Source organism: Rutidosis leptorrhynchoides, chromosome 9 (assembly GCF_046630445.1).
Source record: "Rutidosis leptorrhynchoides isolate AG116_Rl617_1_P2 chromosome 9, CSIRO_AGI_Rlap_v1, whole genome shotgun sequence".
In the NCBI taxonomy this organism is placed as follows: Eukaryota; Viridiplantae; Streptophyta; class Magnoliopsida; order Asterales; family Asteraceae; genus Rutidosis; species Rutidosis leptorrhynchoides.
In genome coordinates, this window is record NC_092341.1 from 136,137,867 (window position 1) to 136,164,136 (window position 26,270).

The 26,270-nt window shown below is 32.7% G+C and overlaps 1 protein-coding gene across 1 annotated transcript; it reads left to right on the forward strand.

Annotated features, from left to right (window-relative positions):
- The first annotated feature begins 427 nt into the window (after positions 1-427).
- Positions 428-1,317, forward strand: LOC139868397 (uncharacterized). Its single transcript, XM_071856732.1, has 2 exons — positions 428-593; positions 722-1,317. The coding sequence occupies exons 1-2, from the start codon at positions 428-430 to the stop codon at positions 1,315-1,317; spliced, it is 762 nt and encodes a 253-aa protein (XP_071712833.1).
- Positions 1,318-26,270: the final 24,953 nt, after the last annotated feature.

Consider the following 26,270-nt stretch of genomic DNA (forward strand, 5'->3'; position numbering starts at 1 on the left):
AAATTTTAATCTTGTACTGGATTTGAATATGCAGGTTTCAAAAGAGTTGTGCATTTCAAAAAATTCTGCATGGGTTTTAAAGAGTGGGGATGGTCCTACATAAAACACTATACTTCTCTTAGACATCGAATAGTGCAGCGTGATCGAGCGAAAAGGGGTCCATCACGCCCCCATAGCGCCTCTATGGGGCGCGATGGTTGAGGATGATCGCAGGCGCGGTGGCTCCATCACATGCAGGTGATGGTTCGACTTGCGAATGGGGTGTTGGCACGTGGAATGCTGTGCAGGTAGCCGTTGAATTAGCCGTTTGAATTATTTTTTTTTTATTTTTTTTTATTTTTTTTAAATACCACAACTCTTATACCATTATTCACACACATTTCATTCAATATTATTAAAATTCCTATTCTATACTTCAAAAAATAAAATGGTACGTGGGTTGTTCCAAATGTTTAATATTTGGGATTCCGACGATGAAGAGGATTTGGATTTTTTACGAGAAATGGCCGAAGAATTGGATGCTGAAGAAGCTGCCAACGATGACCGAGTTCGAAAGCGTCGAGTTTACCTTCGTAGAGATCGTGAAGAAGCAGGTAGAAATTTACACAAACATGATTTTCAAGAGCATCCAACTTATCTTGATCGTTGGATTAGAAGACGTTTTAGAATGAATAGAGATTTATTTTACGCATCCAAAATGACATACTTAGTTATGATGTAGAACCTTTACCTAGTCATTTAGAGTATTTTATACAAAAAAGAGATGCGCTTGGTAGACTAGGTTTTACTACCGAGCAAAAGATTACATCTGCGTTGCGTCAATTGGCGTATGGTACAGCAGCAGACATGTTTGATGAATATTTACAAATGTCGGAAGCCACATCAATAATATGTCTTAATATGTTTTGTAAGTGTGTTCTGGAACTTTATGTTGACGAATATTTGAGAAAACCAACTAGTAGTGATATAGCTCGCTTGTATAGCGCTCATGAAGAAAAGCACGGTTTCAAGGGAATGCTTGGAAGCATTGACTGCATGCATTGGAAGTGGAAAAATTGTCCAGTTGCTTGGAAAGGACAATATACGAGTGGTCATCAAAAACACCCAACCATTATTCTTGAAGCCGTTGCTTCATATGATACGTGGATTTGGCATGCATTCTTCGGTGCTGCGGGTGCAAACAACGATGTGAATGTTTTGAATCAATCTTCATTATTCGATGACATCAAAAATGGAAATGCACCATTTGCTCCATTTACTGTTAATGGTCATGATTACTTGAATGGTTATTATTTAGCCGATGGGAGTTACCCATAGTGGGCAACATTAATCAAGGCGTATTCGACACCAACCGATGAGCCACGTGCAAAATTCAAACAATTTCAAGATAGTGCACGTAAGGATGTGGAGAGAACATTCGGTGTTCTTCAAGGTAGATTCCATATTCTACAAATGGCATGACGACCACATAGTGTGAACAAGTTAAGACGAATATTGTATTGTTGTGTGCTCTTGCACAACATGATAGTCGAGGATAACGGATTTAGCATTACATGGCTCGAGGAAGAATTACTTGCCACTGATGAAGCAAATCCTAACTATGTAAGGAATCGATCTACAAGTCGTGATGTACGAGAACAAGAAATACGAGATAGAAACGTTCATGACCAACTTCGACATGATCTTACTGAACACATTTGGAGCCTTCCCCCAAACTTTAGAACTATGAATGCTTAAATTGTGTCTTTGTAGTATTTTGAATTTCAATAAATTGTTGTATTTTAATAAATTGTGTAATTTTAAGTTTCAATATCGTGTAATTTCAACATTGGATTAGTGTAATAAAGCTGTGTTGAGCAGAGATACTCTGTATAAATTTGTGTTGAGCAGAGATGCACTGCATAAAGTTGTGTTGAACATAGATGCTTTGTATAAAGTTGTTTCCACTATTACTTTATTAAAGCTGTATTCAACATGTGATTTTAACTCATGACCATTGGATTCGTTCAAACAAGTGCTTCAATCCCTATAAATACAACCCCTCAATTGTTAACAAACCACACCTCAAACACTTATCTATCTACTAAATCTAAAATTTATAAGTTCAAAATGTCTCAGATGAATGTTATGCTTCAAGTTAACTATGGTGGGGAATTCTACCGCGAGGTCAAGAATTACTCCACCTTCAATTCTGAACAGAGGGAGTATTGCATGAATGTCCGAAATTACCCGTTGTCTGAACTACTTGATTTTCTCAAAGAGGACATACCTCTTGCATTCTCACAAGTGTGGTTCTTCAAGGAACCCAATGTTCCAGCCAGTCTTCTTAAAGATGAAGAAGACTGGACCATCCTTGTGGGTCGAGCAGTGACCAGCAACGAAATCATCAAATTGTATATCGAGTTCCGGGATGAGAGCGAAAACATTGTGTCTGATGAAGAGGACTATGTGACGACCCAGAAATTTCCGACCAAATTTAAACTTAGTCCTTATATGAACTCGACACGATAAGCAAAGACTGATATGTTAAATCTCAAAAAGTTTGAACTGTTCATATATTCAATTGACCTTCGACTATCCCCGACGATTCATGAACAGATAATTGTAAATAGATTTGTGTGTATTTAAATATATATGTATATATAAATATAATAAACTTTAAATATTATATGTTGTTGTATTAAAATTTATTATGTAAAATAAAATAAAATAAAAAATAGAATATTATAATAAGAATTATTTACAACATAACTATATATAAATAAGGTATAGTAAAAATAAATATTTAATGATTGTAATACTCGTTTGATGTAACGATTGATATTAAGTAAACAAAATTTAAACTTATATGATTTTAAAATAAATTGTGATCCGAAATTGAGCTATATCAATTATAGACTAGTTAGAAATATACTAAGGAGCTATTTGTTAAATTTAACACTTCGCATATTTTACCTGGAATTGAGCACTAATAATTAATGTGATTTCTAATTCTAAATAATTAATTGATTACTATGCTTAATTGATAGATATTTCTTCCTTATTACAGATTAGAATTTAGTGTTCTTTTCAATTCACATTAACAAGTGATTTATTACGTTATGTTATTATATATCTATATCTATTATCTATATACCTATATGCTCTTATACATGTGAGATCGGGAGATTTTATAACATACATACAGGAAGACATTTGAAAACATATCAAACCCCACTAGTTACATTCTTTCCTTTCTGTTACACGTTTCGATCACCAATAACATCCAATGTCACAAATGGCTATACATCACTATCACTTTTCCTCTTTCTATTCCTTTCCCGTGATTAAATTTTAGTTATTGATTGAAGATTACTGTGTGATCACTGTGCGCTTTTGCTCTTTTCAAATCATTCACTGACTCCATACAAAGTATGATTTTCTATATATTATTATTAATTCTTACCTATATCTAATATTCTATATACAATGAGTAAACTGTATATATTGAAAATCACTTGTGCCATCTTCAATCACTTTTTTTTGGACAAGTATTACAACCCACTTCCTGCATAGATCATCAATCCTACGCCATCACCACCATTCGGCCAACACCCATTTCATATCCATGTTTCTTCTTCCCTCTTCTTTGTGACAATTAGTATAACCCGTCACCACCACCACAACTCTCACCACCCTACAACCATCCTTGTCCTCGTATTGTAATAATAAAATACTCCACCATATGCATAATTTTATAGCAATCATCCAACACATGCTATCTCTCTCATCTCCCTATATGATTATCACTACAAATACACACACCATCTCTAGTTCAAGACACCATCTTCAATTTTTGGAAGACACCCACTTCACCGCCCATCACCAACTTCAACCATCGTTCACCACCATGGTGATCTCCGCCACCCTCAACCATATCAACAATCATTGCCACCTCCGGTCACAGCCACTATCCACCATCCCACAATCGTAAGCCATCTCTCTCCCTCTCTTCTAATTTTCTTAAACTTGGCATAACCATCAACCATCTTGCTTTTCTATTACGATACAAACTACCACATAATGCTACATAATTCTGTTCTAAATCGAACCCCAACAGAATTCCTGCTCACCTTCTTGCTCATTGTTTAATTACATCCCAATCACCCTCACATCTATATTGATGCTTCACTGCGCGACTTCTGTAACCACTCCTTTAACCATTGAAACCCCACCCTATTTGATCACCGTAAGTCCATCGTACCATCACTTAATCCTTAACGAAAACCCACCTGTAATTCACTATCGTTGTTGCTACATCCTTTTTGTTCATGAACGATTGCTACCATTTGGCAGTGGAAAACCACTATAAACCCCTTCTCCAATCGCCATAAATCATTATCACCATAACAACCCAAAACCCACTTATGTTGTTCGAAAACCTTCACTTGCAAATCGTTGAACGTTGCTGTTCCTCTTCTATTTCTGTCCCGCTATAGTAACGAGAATGATGATGATTAAAAGACAAGATGATGATGAAGGTATTATGAATTTATTGCTATGTTCTTTTCCTGTTCCTGTTTACGGATCACAAACAAAACCCTATATTTTTTTTCTCTCCTGCGATGCAAGCTGCTGCTACTGTTCCGTTATATATTTTTGTTTCAATCAAAAACCACCAACACAACCGTAGATTGTTGAATACTACCGCTATTCCTATCTGTTTTCATTTTCAATTATAACGACAAGAATGATCAGAAGGATGATCATACCGACAAATATGGTGATAGGCGATATTAAATTATTGAGGATGAATATATCACGCAACTGCTTTTCTCTTTTGTCGGCCATTACTGTATTGTAATTGCAATTGTGTACGTTTCTTTTTGTCTAGATGGGATTGGGCCGAAGCATTGTTGGGTGATCTAGCCGTGATCCAAAACATATTTTGCTGTTGGGCCGCTTTAATATTTTTAGTGGGTTTGCAAAAATGGATTTTGTTGGGCTAACTATGTTGGACCATTTAGATGTAATTTGAAGATGATTAATTTACTAAATTATGATCATGATAATGATCTCTTCAATAATTTCGATAATGAACATGATTAATAATATCAACAATAATACGTGAAATAATAATCGAATGACGATTTAAGTTGATAATAATCTAGTGATGATATCGGGTAGAGATTATGGTGTCGAGAAAGATAGTTTAAGTTATGATGATGATTATGGCATGAAATGATGATTGTTTAGGATTAAGGTATGAATAAGATATTGATGATGATACATAATGATGGTGATGACGGTTTATATGGATATGATCATGGTTCGATGACTCGTAATTGATTAGAAAAATAATGATGATGAAATGTTAAGTGTTTGACGAATATGAACTAGTTAACCTTGAGGGTTAATACCAAAATGAATCATTGGTACGATGGTTTAGGTTGTTATCGGGTTAACGGGACGTCGCGGGTTCAAAGCCGGACTTGGGCATTTTTTTTGGGATACTTCTTTGAGGTAGTTATTAAAAAAACTCTTATTATTATTATTATTATTATTATTATTATTATTATTATTATTATTATTATTATTATTATTATTATTATTATTATTATTATTATTATTATTATTATTATTATTATTATTATTATTATTATTATTTCATCATTATTTTTATTGTTATTATTGTTATTATTATTATTATTATTTATTATTGATTGTTATTAAGTAATTACTATTATTACCAATATTAGAAATAAGATTACTAGTATAATTAATATTATTATCATTATTATTATTATTAAAATATATAGTATTACTATTAATATGACTATTAAAATTTCTATTAGAATCATCACTTTTATTAAAAGTATCATTATTATTTAAAATATTATTTTTATGAAAACTAGCATTTTTATCTTATCATTATTATCTTTTCATTAAAATTATTATTATTACTAACATTACTTTTATTACTAGTATTATTATCAAAACTATTAATAGAAGTATCATTACTAGATCTAATTAGTTTTAGTATTATTATTATTAACATAAAAAGATAAAAATTTTTATTTATATTATTTTACTAAATAAATAGCTATATAAGAGTATATTTAAAACATATCGCATAACAACATTAATATTTTCATAATAAATACTAATTATTTATCTAAAGTATATAAAATAAATATAGTTAATATAGTTACCAATGAAACATATAAGTTACTGAAATAACAATTAATAATAATATCTAAACTTGTTCGATTACAAGTATAAGTTTTAATAAATATATGAATAATATAGGTTCGTGAATTCGAGATCAACCCTACACTTGCTCAATGACGCCATATGTATTTTTACTACAAAATACAGTATAGTGAGTTTCATTTGCTCCCTTTTTAAATGCTTTTGCAATATATATTTTTGGGACTGAGAATACATGCGCTGTTTTTATAACCGTTTTACAGAATAGACACAAGTAAATAAAACTACATTCTATGGCTGGATTATTAAACCGAATATGCCCCTTTTTAGTCTGGTAATCTAAGAATTAGGGAACAGACACCCTAATTGACGCGAATCCTAAAGATAGATCTATTGGGCCCAACCAGCCCCATCCAAAGTACCGGATGCTTTAGTACTTCGAATTTATCATGTCCGAAGGGAGTCCCGAAACGATGGGGATATTCTATATGCATATTGTTAAGGTCGGTTACCAGGTGTTCACCATATGAATGATTTTTGTCTCTATGTATGGGACGTATATTTATGAGAAATGGAAATGAAAATCTTGTGGTCTATTAAAATGATAAAAATGAATGATTATGATAAACTAATGAACTCACCAACCTTTTGGTTGACACTTGAAAGCATGTTTATTCTCAGGTATGAAATAAATCTTCCGCTGTGCATTTGCTCATTTTAGAGATATTACTTGGAGTCATTCATGACATATTTCAAAAGACGTTGCATTCGAGTCGTTAAGTTCATCAAGATTATTACTAAGTCAATTATAGTTGGATACATTATGAAATGGTATGCATGCCGTCAACTTTCGATGTAATGAAAGTTTTTCTTTTAAAAACGAATGCAATGTTTGTAAAATGTATCTGATGTCAAAGCAGAGGGGTATAAAATACTATTAATTTTTAGCAGGTAATACTATTAAATACGATACAATTTTACACAAGATATTTATTTATTTATAGAATGGATATACTTAAACCTTGCTACAACACTTATAGGCAGTGTACCTAATCGTACAGTAGTGTAGTTTTTAGTAAGTCCGGTTCGTTCCACAGGGAAATCTTTAAACAAAGCTCAACGCTATATTAGTTAACTTTTATAAAAATACAAATATATATATAGGTAATATTATTATTATAAAGGGGGGTTTTTACCGTTTAATGACCGGTTTGTCGATTTTAAAATTTTAGTCGCAGTTAAAACCTAATGTAAAATATAAAATAAATACAAGACTTTAAATTAAAGCGTAAAGTAAATAACGATAATGAAATTGCGAATAATAAAAATGCGATAAAATTAAATTGCGATAATTAAAAAGTACGATAATTAAAAGTGCGATAAAATGAAATAAATAAAAGTGCGATAATTAGAAGTGCAATTAAATATAAAATAAAGGAAATTAAATATGAAATAAAAGAATTATGCTTATTTAAACTTCCGTAATCATGATGTTTGACGTGTTGATTTTAGTTTTATGCCCTTGGGTTAATTGTCCTTTGTCCTGGATTATTCAATATGTCCGTCTGGTTTTTGTCCATAACAGTCCATCAGTCATAAATATAAATTGCAAGTGTCCTTGTCAAATTATTATTATACCCGAAGATAAATATTCCAACTAATTGGGGATTCGAATTGTAACAAGGTTTTAATACTTTGTTTAATGAATACACCAGGTTATCGACTGCGTGTAAACCAAGGTTTTACTACTTTGTTAACAATTACACCAATTACCCTTGAATGTAATTTCACCCCTGTTTTAATTATTCTAGTGGCTATTAATCCATTCCCGTGTCCGGTTAAATGAACGATTATTCGTACATATAAATACCCCGCCCATCGTGTCCGATAGAGTGTATATGGTAATTTATAGGGACGCCCAATTGTAAATCTTTATATTAACATTAACAAACTTTCATTTAGTTAAACAAATATAAAGCCCATTAATAGCCCATAGTCTAGTTTCCACAAGTGTCGTTCTTTTGTCCAAACCCCAATTATGGTACAAAGCCCAATTACCCAATTTTAGTAATTAGCCCAACATCATGATTACTTCGTTTTAAATAAGCATAATAATAACTTAGCTACGAGACATTAATATAAAAAGGTTGAACATAACTTACAATGATTAAAAATAGCGTAGCGTTACACGAACAGAATTTCGACTTACACCCTTACAACATTCGCTAACATACCCTTATTATTAGAATTATAATTAAAATTAAAATATAAATTATAAATATAAATATATATTACTTCGTATGAAGAGAAGAAAAAAATGATGATATTTTGATCAGAATTCGGGTTGATTTATAGCCAGGAATGATTTTTGGGGCTCCGCGACTCGCGGCCAAATAGCCTTAAAACTCCGCGAGTCGCGGAGAGGTATTTTCATTTCACACCCTTGGAGTTTCTGGCTGCCGACGGTTTTAATAATATATATATATAATATATATATAATTAATTTAATTAATTATATATTATATTATATTTATATACATAGTTAACTTGTAATTTTTAGTCCGTTGCGTCGAGCGTTAAGAGTTGACTCTAGTCCCGGTTCCGGATTTTCGAACGTCCTCGCGTACAATTTAATATCTTGTACTTTGCGTTTTGAATCTTGTACTCTTGTGATTTCGAGACGTTTCTTATCAATAATTGGAACCTTTTTGATTGTCTTTTGTTCTTTTGAGCTTTTTGGTCGTTTGCGTCTTCAAATCGTCGAATCTGTCTTTTGTCTTCACCTTTTATTATTTAAACGAATATCACTTGTAAATAGAACAATTGCAACTAAAAGCTTGTCTTTCTTGAGGAATAATGCTATGAAATATATGTTCGTTTTTAGCATTATCAAATATTCCCACACTTGAGCGTTGCTTGTCCTCAAGCAATATTGTCTTGAAATACTAGAATCACTTCTTTATTCTTCACACTTTGTACATCAGTGATTTCTATACGGCGGTATAAACAATGGTAGTAACGATATGGTTTACAGTCCCACATGACTATAAAAATTTAGATCCATTAAGGAAATTGGATCTTTATGAAAACATTTGATCTTTTTTTAAAATTAAATCTAGTTTTTTTTTTTACCCTAGATAAGTTTTCCGGAATAACCCTTTACCGGTGTTTGCAAAATATTTTTGTGGGTTTGGTGGGTTTCAGATTTGAAAATTTTAGCTCAAAACTTGCGGTTTTGTGTCACCCACTTGCTAACCTTGTATTTGGAAAGCAACACGTCCAGTTTACTTGTTCCGTATATTACCTTTCGGCAAACTACCGTCCGGTTGTAAAGGAAAGCGTTGAACAAGCAACTGTTTAAGGCAATGTCCCGTGACATGCTTTTGATTATGGTTTATAACGTGTCGGACGCAATTACTATCCTTGGTAGGAGCAATAGTAAAACTCACCCTTATAATTTTTCGGTCTGGCACAAGGTCCTGTCTTTGACCATGCTATGCAACCACCGTTCTTACGGTTGACACCCGATTTAGTTCAGGTGACCTAATGAATTCCAGGTGAATTCCTAGGATTTTACGTTCAATGGTAATGAACGTTTTGAAAATAGGGTTTTCAGAAAACAAATCGGTTTGTATTTTTGATCAAAATATTTTCTCGTTCAAGCTCGAGTTTAGATATCATCGAATTCCATGAGTTTGAATTCTCAATCTTTAAGGTCAATCTCAAGGATTGAGTGATATCAGTCTTAAAAGCTGATTTTTAATCTTTAAGGAGATTATCCTTTCTGGGGATCTGATTCATTAGTCTTATCCAGCTAATTTGCACGGTGCCTCCCCATTGTACGAGATAAATCCTTCTCATGGTTAGGATAAATCTGACCACTTGGCGACCCTGTTTAATGCTGAGGTCCGTGGATTTCCTGCTGATTTTAGTGATGACTTTTCTAGATTTTTCGTCAACCTACAGCTGGTCTGAACGACAACTTCATGACCTAAATCAAGAAGCGCGTGTCTTTTTCGGAAGACTTTACTTCCTTTTAATGATGGAATTGATTCATCGTGTAGATCCATCTCTTCTTTTCTTTCATTGGGTAAAACAGTTTAGTTTAGTCCAAAGCAAAAGTATTTTCAGTTATTTGTTACAAATATATGTGGCATATGTTTAAAATAACTTGGTAAATTTTCCCACACTTGGCTTTTTATTTCTTTTTATCGTCCTCTATTCCATTTTAAATGAATTTTAACATTTTAGTTTGTTTCTCAATTTATCTCCTTTCCGAGGTAACAATAATTTCGGTGTTAAAACCTAGTTTTATCGTTCATAAATATGTATAAACATGATTTGAATTCATTTAATTGAAAATTTTGAAAAATTTTACTAGAATTGGGTAGTCAGTATATAAGACTAGGGCTGTTCTTTTTTTATCAGAGAGCACTAGATTCTAATACAACTACTGCTTTACTAGTATTTTTAATGGTAACCAAGTGTTTAATAAAAATTTTTAAAATCCGAAAGAATTTAACCCCTTCCCACACTTAAGATCTTGCAATGCCCTCATTTGCAAGAAATCAGTAACAATTTAAATTATTGAGGGTGATTTGTGTGAAAATGATTAAATTTTTACCAAAGTTTCCAAATATATTGGCGTTTGTTTGCTGAATGATAAATGGTGCACGTCATTTGTTCATTCCGTCTTGTTGTTATTTCACATATATTTTGCATCATTGTCGTCAAAATTACTTGCTTTTGCTGAACTTAATGCCAGTCTTTGAAAATGCGTTGTTTTACCCTGTTGTGTACATAAGATAAACTGCAAACATATATACATATTTTTGAAGTTTGGTTTATTACCCCACATTCAAAAATTATTAAAATCTAAGAATAAAAGTTAGAAATTATAAAAATGATTACAATATTAACAAAAATATTAAATATATCAATAATTACAAATTACAAAATAAAAATAAAAATAAACTAAGGATGATATTGGTACCAATAGGGGTTCCACGCATAACCATAAGTGCTATAGAATGCTTCGGCAGGGTCATACGTAGGATATGGTGGCTGCATCTCTATCGACCAAGGAGGGAAGACGGGTTTCGGTGTAGGAATATAGTTTCTACCTATGTGTTGGCAATGCGCTATGATCTGGTTCTGATGAACTTGCCAATCTTCAAATGCTCTCTGTCTAGCATTTTCGTATTCCTGAGAAGCTATAAACCTTTGCATTTCTTGCATCTGGTTCCCCCCTCCTACATTACCTTGTTCTTGGTTTCTCTCTACCTGTGGATGTCTACCATTGTATCGTACTGCGGCGTTATTTCGCCGCTTCAACACTTTCGCACCATGGTATACATTTAAACCTATAGTGTCGCGGGGTTCCGGCTCTTCTACTAATAATCCCCCCCGACTTATATCCACACCGAGATATTCACCAATCAAAGTAATAAAAATACCACCTCCTATTATGCTATGTGGACGCATCCCTCGAACCATAGCTGATAAATAATAACCCACACAATATGGTATACTTACAGCGCTGTGTGGGTCTCGAATACACATATGGTAAAACAAATCTTGTTCATTTACCTTTTCTTTGTTTTTACCCCTTTGTGTAATCGAGTTAGCTAAAAACCTATGTATTACTCTTAATTCGGCTCTATCTATATCCAAATAAGAGTAGTTTCCCCCTTTAAAACGGTGATGGCTTGTCATTTGACTCCACACACCGTGTGTATCAAAATTTTCATCTATTTTCCTACCGTTTAGTATCAATCCTCTACAATCGGCAGACGCTAACTCCTCAGGCGTATATATACGTAAAGCCTGAGCCATGTCTAGTAAAGACATGTGGCGCATCGAACCGCCTAACAAAAATCTAACAAAAGAACGATCGGTTAAACTAGCTACCCGATCATTCAACTCTATACTACATAACAACTCTTCACACCATACTTTATATACAGGTCTGCGTATGGTGAATAAACATATCCAGTCATTAAAATAAGAATTACCATACCTCTGTACCAGTAATTCCCTAATTGGCCCGGCCAATTCTACAGCTTCCAAAGGTCCCCATTCTATGACCCTCGGTACCTCAACAACCTTGGAATGAAGAGTATGCAAACCCCGTTGATATTTTGGATAATCTATCCAAAGTCTGTCAAATCGCAGGTTCGGGTGCAACTGTTCCAAGTGCATATCTGAAAAGGTCATGACTGGATGAGGTACATCCTGCTTGTAGTAGTTATCTACCTCCTGTTGTTCCAAGTTCTCAGCAGGAGCATGGCGGGCTTGGGATGAAGATTCACCCCTTTCATTCTGCAAAACACATTAAACACAAATTTTGTGCATCCAAATATGCATTAGTGTCAGCAAAATCATCAATCAAAATAATTACAATGACATTATCAATTTATATCAAACTTAAGCTTATTTTCACATTTTTATCAATTCTACACTTTTTCAAATAAGTATATACGAAAATTTTCGCCAAGTTCATAAGCATTCAACTCAAATAACATGTCAAAATAATCATTACTAGCAAATAAACAAGTCTCAAATGGCATTATCTTTCAAAAATCAAGTTCATGAATTTTGGACTTGAAAAAGTCCACTTTAATTCTCAAAATCATGTTTAGGCTTAAAGTTTGGATCATTTAACTACCTAGACATGTTACACTACTCAATTTAGCAATAATTCATGACAAAAATCGGCCATAACCTGTTTATATCAAAAAGCCCCAAATTTGCTCAAGAACACAAACCCTAGATTCTAAAAATTTTGAAGTTTTTGGCTTCAAATCATGTTAACAAGCATCAATCTAGGTTATACATGCATAATATACTAACAATTTAACACTAATTACACTAAAAATTAACAAAATTCAAATTATGAAAATATGCTCAAGAACACACTAAAATTCGGATTTAAAGGTGATTTGGGGTGTAATTGTACCTGTTTTCTTGAGTAGTTCCTAGATATCATCCTTCTCAACATGATTGTAGTGAAAAATTTGAAGATTAACGGTGAAAAATCGAGTTTTTGGGATGATTTTTGTGGGTTTTCTCGGGTTTTTTCGAGCTGTATTTGGGTGTTTATGTGTGTGTGAGAGTGATCAGTTCGAGCAGCTAGTTTTATTTTTTTTCTGTAATTTTGTCCCTCCGCGAGTCGCGGAGGTTTTCACTGCAAACTCCGCGAGTCGCGGAGTTTACCCTTTTTTTTTTTTTTTTTTTTTTTTTTTTTTTTTTTTTATAATCTTTAACTTATAAACAATTAAGAAATTAATTTTTAAAATTTTGTTTCCCTTGTTATTTAGGACGAGGTCGTTTCGGATCGATGTCCTAGTCCGTCCCTCGACAAAATTTTAAAATTTGTCTTTTTGTAGCGATTGTTTTAAAAGCTAAGATTTTTGGGTTTTTTAATGTTTTTGGCATACTTTAAATCAATAAGATTAAAAATAATGATAATAAAAGTTCTCGTCCCTCCCTTGGGTAAAGCAATTTCGGTTCAAAGACCTAGTCTTCAACTTACGACGAATTTTAAAATCATATTTTTAACTTAATGAGATAAAGTAAATTTTTGTTTTTAAATTCACACAACATAAATATAAAATTCAAAATTAATATTAAAAATTCAAAATTCACACCAAACTTAAAATTTGAAATGCAGAAAATTAAAATTTCATATTTTAAAACTTAAAAAATTCACACCAAACTTAATTTAAAAATTCATAAATTCATACCAAACTTATATTAATTTTTCAAATATTTACAATTTTAAAAATATTGTTTTTACAAAGTTTACAATATTAATTTAAGATTTAAATATTAATTTTAAAAACATGGTAAAAATAAAATTGAAAATCTTTTTGTCTTTTTATCCCACTTTAATTAATCAAATATTATCAAAAATATGCGCCCCTCTTTTCGGTAAAGTAATTTCGGTTCCAAGACCTAATTTAACTCATGACGAATTTTTGAAATATTTTGGGTTGATTGTTTAAAGATATTTATACCTTAAGAATAAACGTTAAATTTCGCAGTGATGTAATAAATTTTTGAAGGATATCAATAATTTCGGTCGCCAAACCTAATTTTATTTAATACCAATTTAATACTTTTTAGCGAACAAATTAGCGTTTATTATCAAAAGGTTAAAAATAAAAATAAAAATAAAAACTATACAGACATACCTGTGAAATAGATTTCTTAGTTATATGATCTATTATATTCATAAGATAGTCGGTTTAATTGGTCTTCCATGGCTGCATAGGCGTAACCTCGAGCATTCATTGTCTTTTCTTCTAAACATATGAACGGTCCGTCTCTGCATAAAGTAACAAATTCGGTATTTGAATAAGTTTGATTATTTGAACATTTACCTCCATGTGACCATTTTCCGCATTTGTGACATTTTTCTAGGTGTCGTGCTCTTCTTTTTGCTGCGGATTTTGATTTTCCTTTACCAAATTGTAACTTATTATCTTCGCATCTGGATCCTTTTCTAACTCCGTCCATTCTTTCTCTGATTACTGATACTAATTCACTCGGGAGTATGTCATTATTACGTTTAGTGATCAAAGCGTGTAGCATTAGACCATGGTTTAATTCACAGGCAGTCTTCATTTTGTAAAAACCTAAAAAAATAAAAATTCAGAATGGGGGGAGAAGACTAGTTCTTTAGGGTCTGCTAGGGAAAGACCATACGTGTTCCATTTTCGAGAACTACACGAAAACAGACAATCTAACTCTAACAGAAATACATATTATCCTTTAAAGATTTGATTCTCCCCACACTTAGTTAGCTGTGGTATCGAAATTGTGAGTAACTTCGTTGTCGACTTCCATCGGACCCTGTATGTAATGTTTAACTCTGTGACCATTAACTTTAAATTCAATCCCATTTGAATTTATTAATTCTATTGTTCCGTATGGGAAAACTCTTTTGACTATGAATGGTCCAGACCATCTTGACTTCAATTTTCCAGGAAATAGCTTGAATCGTGAATTGAAAAGAAGAACTCTGTCTCCTTCTTTAAATTCTTTTGAACTTCTGATTCTTTTATCATGCCATTTCTTCGTTCTTTCTTTATAGATTAACGAATTTTCGTATGCTTCATGTCTTAATTCTTCTAATTCGTTTAGTTGACTTAATCGTAGACGCCCGGCTTCATGTAAATCAAGATTACATGTCTTCAAAGCCCAAAATGCTTTGTGTTCAATTTCTACTGGAAGATGACATGCTTTTCCATACACAAGTCTAAAAGGTGTGGTTCCAATTGGAGTTTTGTAGGCTGTTCTAAAAGCCCAGAGTGCATCCTCCAATTTAATGGACCATTCCTTTGGATTTGATCCTACGGTTTTTTCAAGAATACGTTTTAAAGCTCGGTTTGTATTTTCAACTTGTCCACTTGTTTGTGGATGATATGCGGTGGAGATTTTATGAGTTACTCCATATCTTTTAAGAACTTTCTCAAGTTGATTATTACAGAAATGAGTACCCCGATCACTTATTAAAGCTTTCGGTGTTCCAAACCTTGCAAAAAGACGTTTTAAAAAGTTTACTACAACTCGTGCATCGTTAGTTGGGAGAGCTTGTGCTTCCGCCCATTTAGATACATAATCAATGGCTACGAGTATATATAAATTATTATGAGATTTTGGAAATGGACCCATAAAGTCAATACCCCAAATGTCAAATACTTCACATACTTGGATGACATTTTGTGGCATTTCATCACGTTGACTTATTTTTCCGGCCCTTTGACATGCATCACAGGATTTGCAAAGAAGGTGTGCGTCTTTGTAAATTGTAGGCCAATAGAATCCAGCTTCATAAACTTTTCTTGCTGTTAGTTGAGGCCCATAATGCCCTCCTGTTGGTCCTGTGTGACAATGGTTTAATATTTTACTAGCTTCATCTCCAAATACACATCGGCGTATTATTCCATCGGGACAACTTTTAAACAGATGTGGATCTTCCCAGAAATAGTGTTTTATATCACTGAAGAATTTCTTTCGTCTTTGGTACGATAATCCTTTTTCAAGGAATCCACAAACTAAGTAGTTTGCATAGTCTGCAAACCATGGGATTCATTCAGAACGAGGTGTATATAAAATAGTTTATAATTTTAGCAGGAAATATGATCAGCGGCGAGATTTTCTGCTCCTTTTTTATCTCGGATTTCAATATCAAACTCTTGTAAGAGTAAGATCCAACGGATTAATCTTGGTTTAGCATCTTGTTTTGAAAATAGGTATCTAAGAGCAGAATGGTCGGTATAGACCACCGTTTTTGCTAGAACGAGATATGATCGAAATTTATCAAAAGCAAAGACAATAGCAAGGAGTTCTTTTTCAGTAGTTGTATAGTTCGTTTGTGCTCCTTGTAATGTCTTACTAGCATAATATATAGGTTGAAATCGTTTTTCAATCCTTTGTCCTAAAACGGCTCCCATTGCAAAATCACTTGCATCGCACATTAGTTCAAATGGTAGATTCCAATTTGGTGTTATCATGATCGGTGCATTAGTGAGTTTTTCTTTAAGAATATTAAAAGATTTGATACATTCATCTGAAAAGATGAATGGCGCATCCTTTTCTAGGAGTTTATTCATAGGAGTGGCAATTTTAGAAAAATCTTTTATGAAACGTCGGTAAAAACCGGCATGCCCTAGAAAACTCCTAACTCCTCTAACATTTGTGGGATGTGGAAGTTTAGCAATTACATCTACTTTAGCTCTATCCACTTCAATTCCTTCTTTTGAAATTTTATGTCCAAGAACGATGCCTTCTTTAACCATAAAATGGCATTTCTCCCAATTAAGCACTAGATTTGATTTTTCGCATCTAATTAGCATTCGTTCCAGATTAACTAGACATGATTTAAATGTATCACCGAAGACTGAAAAGTCATCCATGAATACTTCCATGCATTCTTCTATCATGTCATGAAAAATCGCCATCATACACCTTTGAAAGGTTGCAGGGGCGTTACAAAGTCCAAATGGCATTCTTTTGTAAGCAAAAGTACCATAAGGGCACGTGAATGTGGTTTTCTCTTGGTCTTCGGGTGCTATTGGAATTTGAAAATATCCGGAAAATCCATCTAGAAAACAATAGTAACTATTTCCGGCTAATCTTTCCAACATTTGATCTATGAAAGGTAAGGGAAAGTGATCTTTTCTGGTGGCGTCATTTAATTTTCTATAATCAATACATACACGCCATCCTGTTACAGTCCTAGTAGGAATAAGCTCATTTTTCTCATTTGTGATGACAGTCATGCCACCCTTCTTAGGTACGCATTGAACTGGGCTTACCCATGGACTATCAGAAATTGGATATATCAAACCTGCATCTAGCAGTTTAATAATCTCTTTCTTAACTACATCTTGCATATTAGGATTTAGTCTTCGTTGGCGTTGCACATACGTTTTATGACCTTCTTCCATAAGGATTTTATGTGTGCAATACGAAGGACTTATTCCTTTAATATCATGAATCTTCCATGCAATAGCTGGTTTATGAGCTTTCAACACAGAAATGAGTTGTGATTTCTCATTTTCAGTAAGAGAAGACGATATTATTACAGGTAATTCAGATTCACCATGTAAATAAGCGTATTCCAAATGGTTTGGAAGTGGCTTTAAATCTAATTTCGGAGGTTCTTCTATCGATGATTTATATCGATATCTGTCTTCTTCTTTTAGCATTTGAATTTCTTCTGTTGTTGGTTCATATCCATTAGCTATAAGTGTAGCTAACATTTCAGCTTCATCAATTGGTTCATTTCCTTCTCCTAAAGAACATTCTCCTGTTCCTTGTAATTCTGGAAATTCTTTTAATAATTCTGCATGTGCATCTATAGTTTTAATATAATAACATGTATCATCTGCAGATTGTGGTTGTTGCATTGCTCTATCAACTGAAAAGGTAACACTCTCATCCTCTATACTTAGGGTCAGTTTCTTACCGAACACGTCTATCATTGCTTTAGCCGTGTTTAAGAATGGTCTTCCTAATATGAGAGGAACTTGAGAATCTTCTTCCATGTCCAGAACAACAAAATCTACTGGGAATACTAAAGTACCAACTTTAACTAGCATGTTCTCCATTATCCCTCTAGGATATTTTATTGATCTATCGGCTAGTTGTATGCTTATTCTTGTTGGTTTCAATTCTCCAAGGTCTAGTTTAGCGTATAGTGAATACGGCATTAGATTTATACTAGCACCTAAATCTGCTAATGCTTCTATTGAACTAAGACTACCCAGAAAACATGGAATTGTGAAACTTCCTGGATCAGATAGTTTTTCTGGTATCTTATTCAACAGCACTGCTGAACAATTAGCATTCATAGTAACAGCCGAGAGTTCTTCCATTTTCTTTCTATTCGTGATTAGATCTTTCAAGAATTTAGCATACCTTGGCATTCCTGAAATCACATCAATGAAAGGAAGATTTACATTTATCTGTTTAAACATATCCAAGAATTTGGATTGCTCGGCTTCAAGTTTTTCTTTCTTCATTTTACTCGGGTAAGGAAGTGGTGGTTGGTATGGTTTAACATAAGGTTTATCCTTAACTATGTTATCTTCATTAACCTTTTCAATTACCGGTTCTTTTTCCTTATCTTGATCAGGTTGTGGTTCTTGTGGAGTAGGAATAGTTTCATCAGAAGTTACAGGTATTTCAGGTGGTTTAAGTGTTGTACCACTTCTTGTGGTAATAGCTTTAGCTGTTTCATTCCGGGGGTTAGCATTTGTATCACTAGGTAGACTTCCCGGTTTTCTTTCACCTATTAACCTTGCTAGGTTGCTCACTTCTTGTTCCAGATTTTGAATAGAAGCTTGTTGATTTCTAAATGCTTGAGCATTTTGTTCATTCGTTTGTTTTTGAGATGTGAAAAACTGTGTTTGAGTTTCAACTAGCTTCGTCATCATATCTTCTAAATTCGGCTTTTTATCATCGGTTTGTTGTGGTGGTTTGTTCTGAAAATTCGGTCTTTGTTGATTGTAAGTATTATTGGATACTTGTTGATTGCTAGGACCTTGTTGGTTGTTGTATGGAATATTTCGGTTATAGTTCTGATTTTGATTGTAAATCGGTCTTGGCGGTTGATAATTATTCTGATAATTATTTCCAGGCCTTTGGTTTATGTATGAAATATTCTCTCTTTGTTCCATTGTTAATTCAATATTGAGACAATCTTTTGTCAAATGTGGTCCTCCACACTGCTCACAACTAATTCGTATAGCATGAATATCCTTAGTCATCTTTTCCATTCGTCTCTCGAAAGCATCTATCTTTGCGGAAATGGAATCTAAGTCATGGCTAGAATCGGCTCTAGCTGCTTTAGATGATCTAATGATATCTTTTTCTTGGTGCCACTCATGCGAGTGGGAAGCAGTATTATCTATAATTTTGTAAGCATCAGTTTCGGTTTTCTTCATAATAGAACCACCGGCTGCTATATCTATGTCTTTTCTTGTAGTGATGTCGCATCCTCGGTAGAATATTTGTACTATTTGACAGGTGTCTAAACCATGTTGCGGACATCCTCTTAATAACTTTCCATATCTTGTCCATGCCTCATATAGAGTTTCATTTGGCTTCTGTGTGAACGTAACAATTTCTGCTTGAAGTCTTACGGCTTTAGATGCAGGAAAGAATTGTTTAAGAAATTTATCAATTAAAACGTCCCATGTATCAATCGCCCCTTCAGGTAACGATTCCAACCAATCTTTGGCTTCTCCCTTTAAAGTCCAGGGAAATAACATGAGATATATCTGTTCATCCTCCACTTCTCGGATTTTAAATAGTGTGCAGATCCTATTAAAGGTACGTAGATGTTCATTTGGATCTTCCTTCGGCGCACCACTAAATTGGCATTGATTAGTCACCATGTGTAGAATTTGTCCTTTGATTTCATAATCTGGCGCATTAATGTCTGGATGAGTAATTGCGTGACCTTGGCCAGTGCGTTTAGCTCTCATTCGGTCTTCCATACTTAAAGGTTCCAGATTCTCCATAATTGAATTTGTTGAATCGGTATCAATAGATGATTCTGATTTAATAGTTCGTTCCTCAACAATCTCTGTTTGAATGATTTGTGGTTCCGGAGGAAAGTTTAATGGTTCAGGATCTATGAACCGTTCCTGAATATTTTCTGGATTCTCAATTGTGAGGTCGGGTTCAAAAAATGGATTATCGGTATTTTGAACTGAAGTACTTGGTCGACTGGATGACGATTCTAAAGAAAAATCAACGGCGGTTATATTTGTTAAACGATGTCTTGATCGAGTTAAAGGTGGTGAACGTACAAAAGGTGGTGAACGTCTTGCTCGGTGCATTCACAGAATATCCTATTAGTTTTTAAAAAAGAAAGAAAAATTATAATAAGTTATCCAATCAATAGACTTTTCTGATTTTGCCCACGTTTCGAATAGCCAAAAGATGCAGCAGAGGGGCAGGATTCGTTTGGTCTCAATATAATTGAGGACTGTTTGGCTCCAATAACCCGGTCCACGTACAAATCCAACTATTACTACGAACCAGAAAATTTTGATGTCTATTAATTTAACCACTCAAAATAAATTTTCGTAATTTTAAGAAATTTAGATAAGAAGTAGACTAAAAATCTATGTCCTAAAAACTAGAATGGCGAGAAATAAGAGAGAAAAAGATTGCGTCGAAAAAGGTCGAAAAAGAAAAAAAATGGTTGAAAAATAAAAGGTGACGGAAAAATAAAAGAAACTTATAAAAACTTAAAAATACTTAACTAACCTAACCTTATTACTACAACTAACTTAAAATTATAATCGCAAATTGAAATTACTAATTGGAATGATAATTGGTACATAGTAAAAGGTCTCTAAAAATATTAAAGCTTACAGGAAAAACTAAATCCCAAATGGAAATAACTTAAAAAGAAACTAAAACTTAAAAAGGCGTCGCAAAATTCTAAAGCACCTAAATCTTAGTCTAAAGAAAAAAAAACACTTAAGGAATTCTACGGCAAAGCCTAAAAATCTAGGAGTAAAAATAACTATAGCTAAAACTAAGTTTAAAATTAATTATGAGCTAAAAATACAAAAGTTACGCTACAACGATTAAAAAGGTACAAAATATAAAAATATACAAAAAGTTGTAAAAAGTACAATTTTTATAAAAAAAATTATTTTTATATTATTTATTTAATAAAAACTACTAATTTTACAATTTAATTAAACTTATTTAAACTAAATACATAAATTAAATAAAAATAAAACTTAAAACTAATAATAATAATAATAATAATAATGTTTAAATAATAATAATAAATAATAACCCGTGATTAATGCGGTTTTAGGGTTTTTGTCCGTGTGTCAGAAGACCTCCGCGAGTTGCGGTGAATAAAGAGGAAAACCCCGCGAGTCGCGGGGTTCAGAAAAACAGTTGACAGGTTTCACTTTTTACGCGTTTTTCTTTATTTTTTTTTTTTTTTTTTATTTTCTTTTTTTTCTGTTTTTAGTTTAAATAAACGATTTTTAATAAAATTTATATTTTTATAAATTAAAATAAAGATAAAGAAACTTATAAAACTTAAATATTTAACAAAATCCTAAAAATACTTATATTTTTGTTTTTCTTTTTATATTTTTGAATAATTAAAACGTAATTTTTTTTACAAAAACGACTTTTAATAAAAGTAGATAAAAATCTTTTTTTTTTTTTTTTATATTAGCGTTGCGCTTCCGGCTTTTAAGAGTTGTCCCCGGCAGCGGCGCCAAAAATACTTGGCGTCGAACGAGGTGTATATAAAATAGTTTATAATTTTAGCAGGTAATACTATTAAATACGATACAATTTTACACAAGATATTTATTTATTTATAGAATGGATATACTTAAACCTTGCTACAACACTTATAGGCAGTGTACCTAATCGTACAGTAGTGTAGTTTTTAGTAAGTCCGGTTCGTTCCACAGGGAAATCTTTAAACAAAGCTCAACGCTATATTAGTTAACTTTTATAAAAATACAAATATATATATAGGTAATATTATTATTATAAAGGGGGGTTTTTACCGTTTAATGACCGGTTTGTCGATTTTAAAATTTTAGTCGCAGTTAAAACCTAATGTAAAATATAAAATAAATACAAGACTTTAAATTAAAGCGTAAAGTAAATAACGATAATGAAATTGCGAATAATAAAAATGCGATAAAATTAAATTGCGATAATTAAAAAGTACGATAATTAAAAGTGCGATAAAATGAAATAAATAAAAGTGCGATAATTAGAAGTGCAATTAAATATAAAATAAAGGAAATTAAATATGAAATAAAAGAATTATGCTTATTTAAACTTCCGTAATCATGATGTTTGACGTGTTGATTTTAGTTTTATGCCCTTGGGTTAATTGTCCTTTGTCCTGGATTATTCAATATGTCCGTCTGGTTTTTGTCCATAACAGTCCATCAGTCATAAATATAAATTGCAAGTGTCCTTGTCAAATTATTATTATACCCGAAGATAAATATTCCAACTAATTGGGGATTCGAATTGTAACAAGGTTTTAATACTTTGTTTAATGAATACACCAGGTTATCGACTGCGTGTAAACCAAGGTTTTACTACTTTGTTAACAATTACACCAATTACCCTTGAATGTAATTTCACCCCTGTTTTAATTATTCTAGTGGCTATTAATCCATTCCCGTGTCCGGTTAAATGAACGATTATTCGTACATATAAATACCCCGCCCATCGTGTCCGATCGAGTGTATATGGTAATTTATAGGGACGCCCAATTGTAAATCTTTATATTAACATTAACAAACTTTCATTTAGTTAAACAAATATAAAGCCCATTAATAGCCCATAGTCTAGTTTCCACAAGTGTCGTTCTTTTGTCCAAACCCCAATTATGGTACAAAGCCCAATTACCCAATTTTAGTAATTAGCCCAACATCATGATTACTTCGTTTTAAATAAGCATAATAATAACTTAGCTACGAGACATTAATATAAAAAGGTTGAACATAACTTACAATGATTAAAAATAGCGTAGCGTTACACGGACAGAATTTCGACTTACACCCTTACAACATTCGCTAACATACCCTTATTATTAGAATTATAATTAAAATTAAAATATAAATTATAAATATAAATATATATTACTTCGTATGAAGAGAAGAAAAAAATGATGATATTTTGATCAGAATTCGGGTTGATTTATAGCCAGGAATGATTTTTGGGGCTCCGCGACTCGCGGCCAAATAGCCTTAAAACTCCGCGAGTCGCGGAGAGGTATTTTCATTTCACACCCTTGGAGTTTCTGGCTGCCGACGGTTTTAATAATATATATATATAATATATATATAATTAATTTAATTAATTATATATTATATTATATTTATATACATAGTTAACTTGTAATTTTTAGTCCGTTGCGTCGAGCGTTAAGAGTTGACTCTAGTCCCGGTTCCGGATTTTCGAACGTCCTCGCGTACAATTTAATATCTTGTACTTTGCGTTTTGAATCTTGTACTCTTGTGATTTCGAGACGTTTCTTATCAATAATTGGAACCTTTTTGATTGTCTTTTGTTCTTTTGAGCTTTTTGGTCGTTTGCGTCTTCAAATCGTCGAATCTGTCTTTTGTCTTCACCTTTTATTATTTAAACGAATATCACTTGTAAATAGAACAATTGCAACTAAAAGCTTGTCTTTCTTGAGGAATAATGCTATGAAATATATGTTCGTTTTTAGCATTATCAGTATCATATAGAGGTCAAGTACCTCGCGATGTAACCAAATGTAATGTATTCGTCCAGATGGATTAGGACGGGTCGTTATAAGTGGTATCAGAGCGGTTGTCTTAGCGAACCAGGTCTTGCATTAGTATGTCTAACTGATAGTTGTTTAGATGCATTAGTGAGTCTGGACTTCGACCGTGTCTGCATGTCAAAAGTTTTGCTTATCATTTGTGTCAAAAATTACCTGCTTATCATTCTTAGGGAATCACTTGCTTATTATTCTTAGTCTAGACACATTTTACTGCATCGACTCCATGAATAGTGTATAGACGAAATTCATATCTTATCGTATCTGCTAATTTATATATTAGCGTATATGTTATTGTTACCTTTGCCTGACAGTTTTCGTAGATTCCTCCGTAACTTATGAGATTTTAGTATTATATATGCATATGTAAATTATGTATTGCAGGGTACTAATCTACATCCTATAATCTATTTCTTATCGAAAATCCTTCATATGATCGTACGAGATAAATCCCTCAACCAGTTCGAGTCCTCAGATTCCGATAGCTATTCCGATAGTTATTCCGACAGCTATTCCAATATGGAGTTTCACTCGAGCTCCGAAAGCAGCGTCACCAGAATGAATCAACCAAATCAGCCATCCCCAATTCATCTGATGGGTTCATAGTTGACTTAATCAATGGAGACAAGAAGAAGGTGATCCCTTCCATCCACCACATTGCCCTCTTGGCCAAGAACCTGAAGCACTTACTGAAGAACCTATCCGAAACACCATTTTCATCCTCATTTCCAGGATAGCTCGTCATGATTATATTCTATCCAAAATTCTAAACCTTATTCAGCCGCTCGTTCTGACCGACAAATATCCCGGAATAATATAAGAAGTCAACGAACTTCGCGCCTGTAACGACCCGGATTTTTCCGATCATTTTATACATATAAGATTAATATTTACATAAATTAAACATTACCAACATGATAAGCAATCCAAATTGTTGAGTCTTGTGTTTTTGAAAAGAGTTTTACACAACGTTTGACCGTCCAATTTAACCGATGATATCACGAACTATATAACATACGATAATTATACTATTGTGTACATATACGTATTTATACATATTTAACATGATCTAAGGATGGTTTAACATACCATTGTGTACTAATAACAATGAGTTATAAGTATACTTTGAGACTACTAACTTAAGTTTTCAAAACGATAACTATACGTAACGTTCTTTGACATATATACCTATAACCTATAATACTTATACAAGTATCGTATAAATATGTATTTAATCACTTTTAAAGGGCTTAAATACATAAAACAATATAAGTATATTCACAAAAGATAGTTATATTTGAATTCTCGTTCCGTTTCTTCAAGATTTCTACACGTATACCTAGGGTATATGTACCCGTATTGTACGCAGCTTCTAGATGTATTTACCATTGATAAATACCAATTATTAGACCTCAATTATCTGCTCATAGCAGTCTTTGTTAGTCAACAACATGTGGGATCAAGTGTTAACATCTAGGAAGACTTATGAACTAGAAATCAAAACATAAAATCCTTATATATACATATACATTCACGCCTATATACACACACATACACTTTCATATCAACTTTATTTCAAGTTAGATGATATTCTAAACTCTCTTATCTTCAACCTTCAAGTGTTCTTCAAAGTCTTCATAAGTTTCTAGCTTCATAACCAAGGTAAAACTATGTTTAAACTTTGATTCAATTCATGTAAGTTAATCATCTTAAATCAAGATATAACTTACTTACAACCTTTGTTTCTTTCATGATTTCACTTCTTAATCTTCCAACTCATCAAGAACAAGTTCATATCTTGTTTATTCAGTAACTTTCTTCATCATACTTGAGGTATAACCTTTGTTCATCATCTTGTTCAATTATAACTATCTTATTAAGAATATACAAATCATAACAACAAGAACATAGTTTAAATGATTTCAAACTTGTTTGCAAACTAAATATATCCTTCTAACTTGACTTTTAAAACACTTCAAGACCTGTAATATATCATAATGATATGCTAACTTAACAAGATACAACTTGATTTTACAAAGAACACCTTAAAACTGAATCTACGTCATCGGAGTGCAACCGGGGGCTGTTTTGGGTTGGATAATTAAAAACCATCTTAAACTATGAATTGGAAGTTTATATTCTGCAAAAATGATATTTCTTATGAATATGTTAATATATAAAAATCTCATGGTATAACTCAAAGTGTAAGTATTTTTGTAAAAATGATCATCTAGATGTTGTTTTA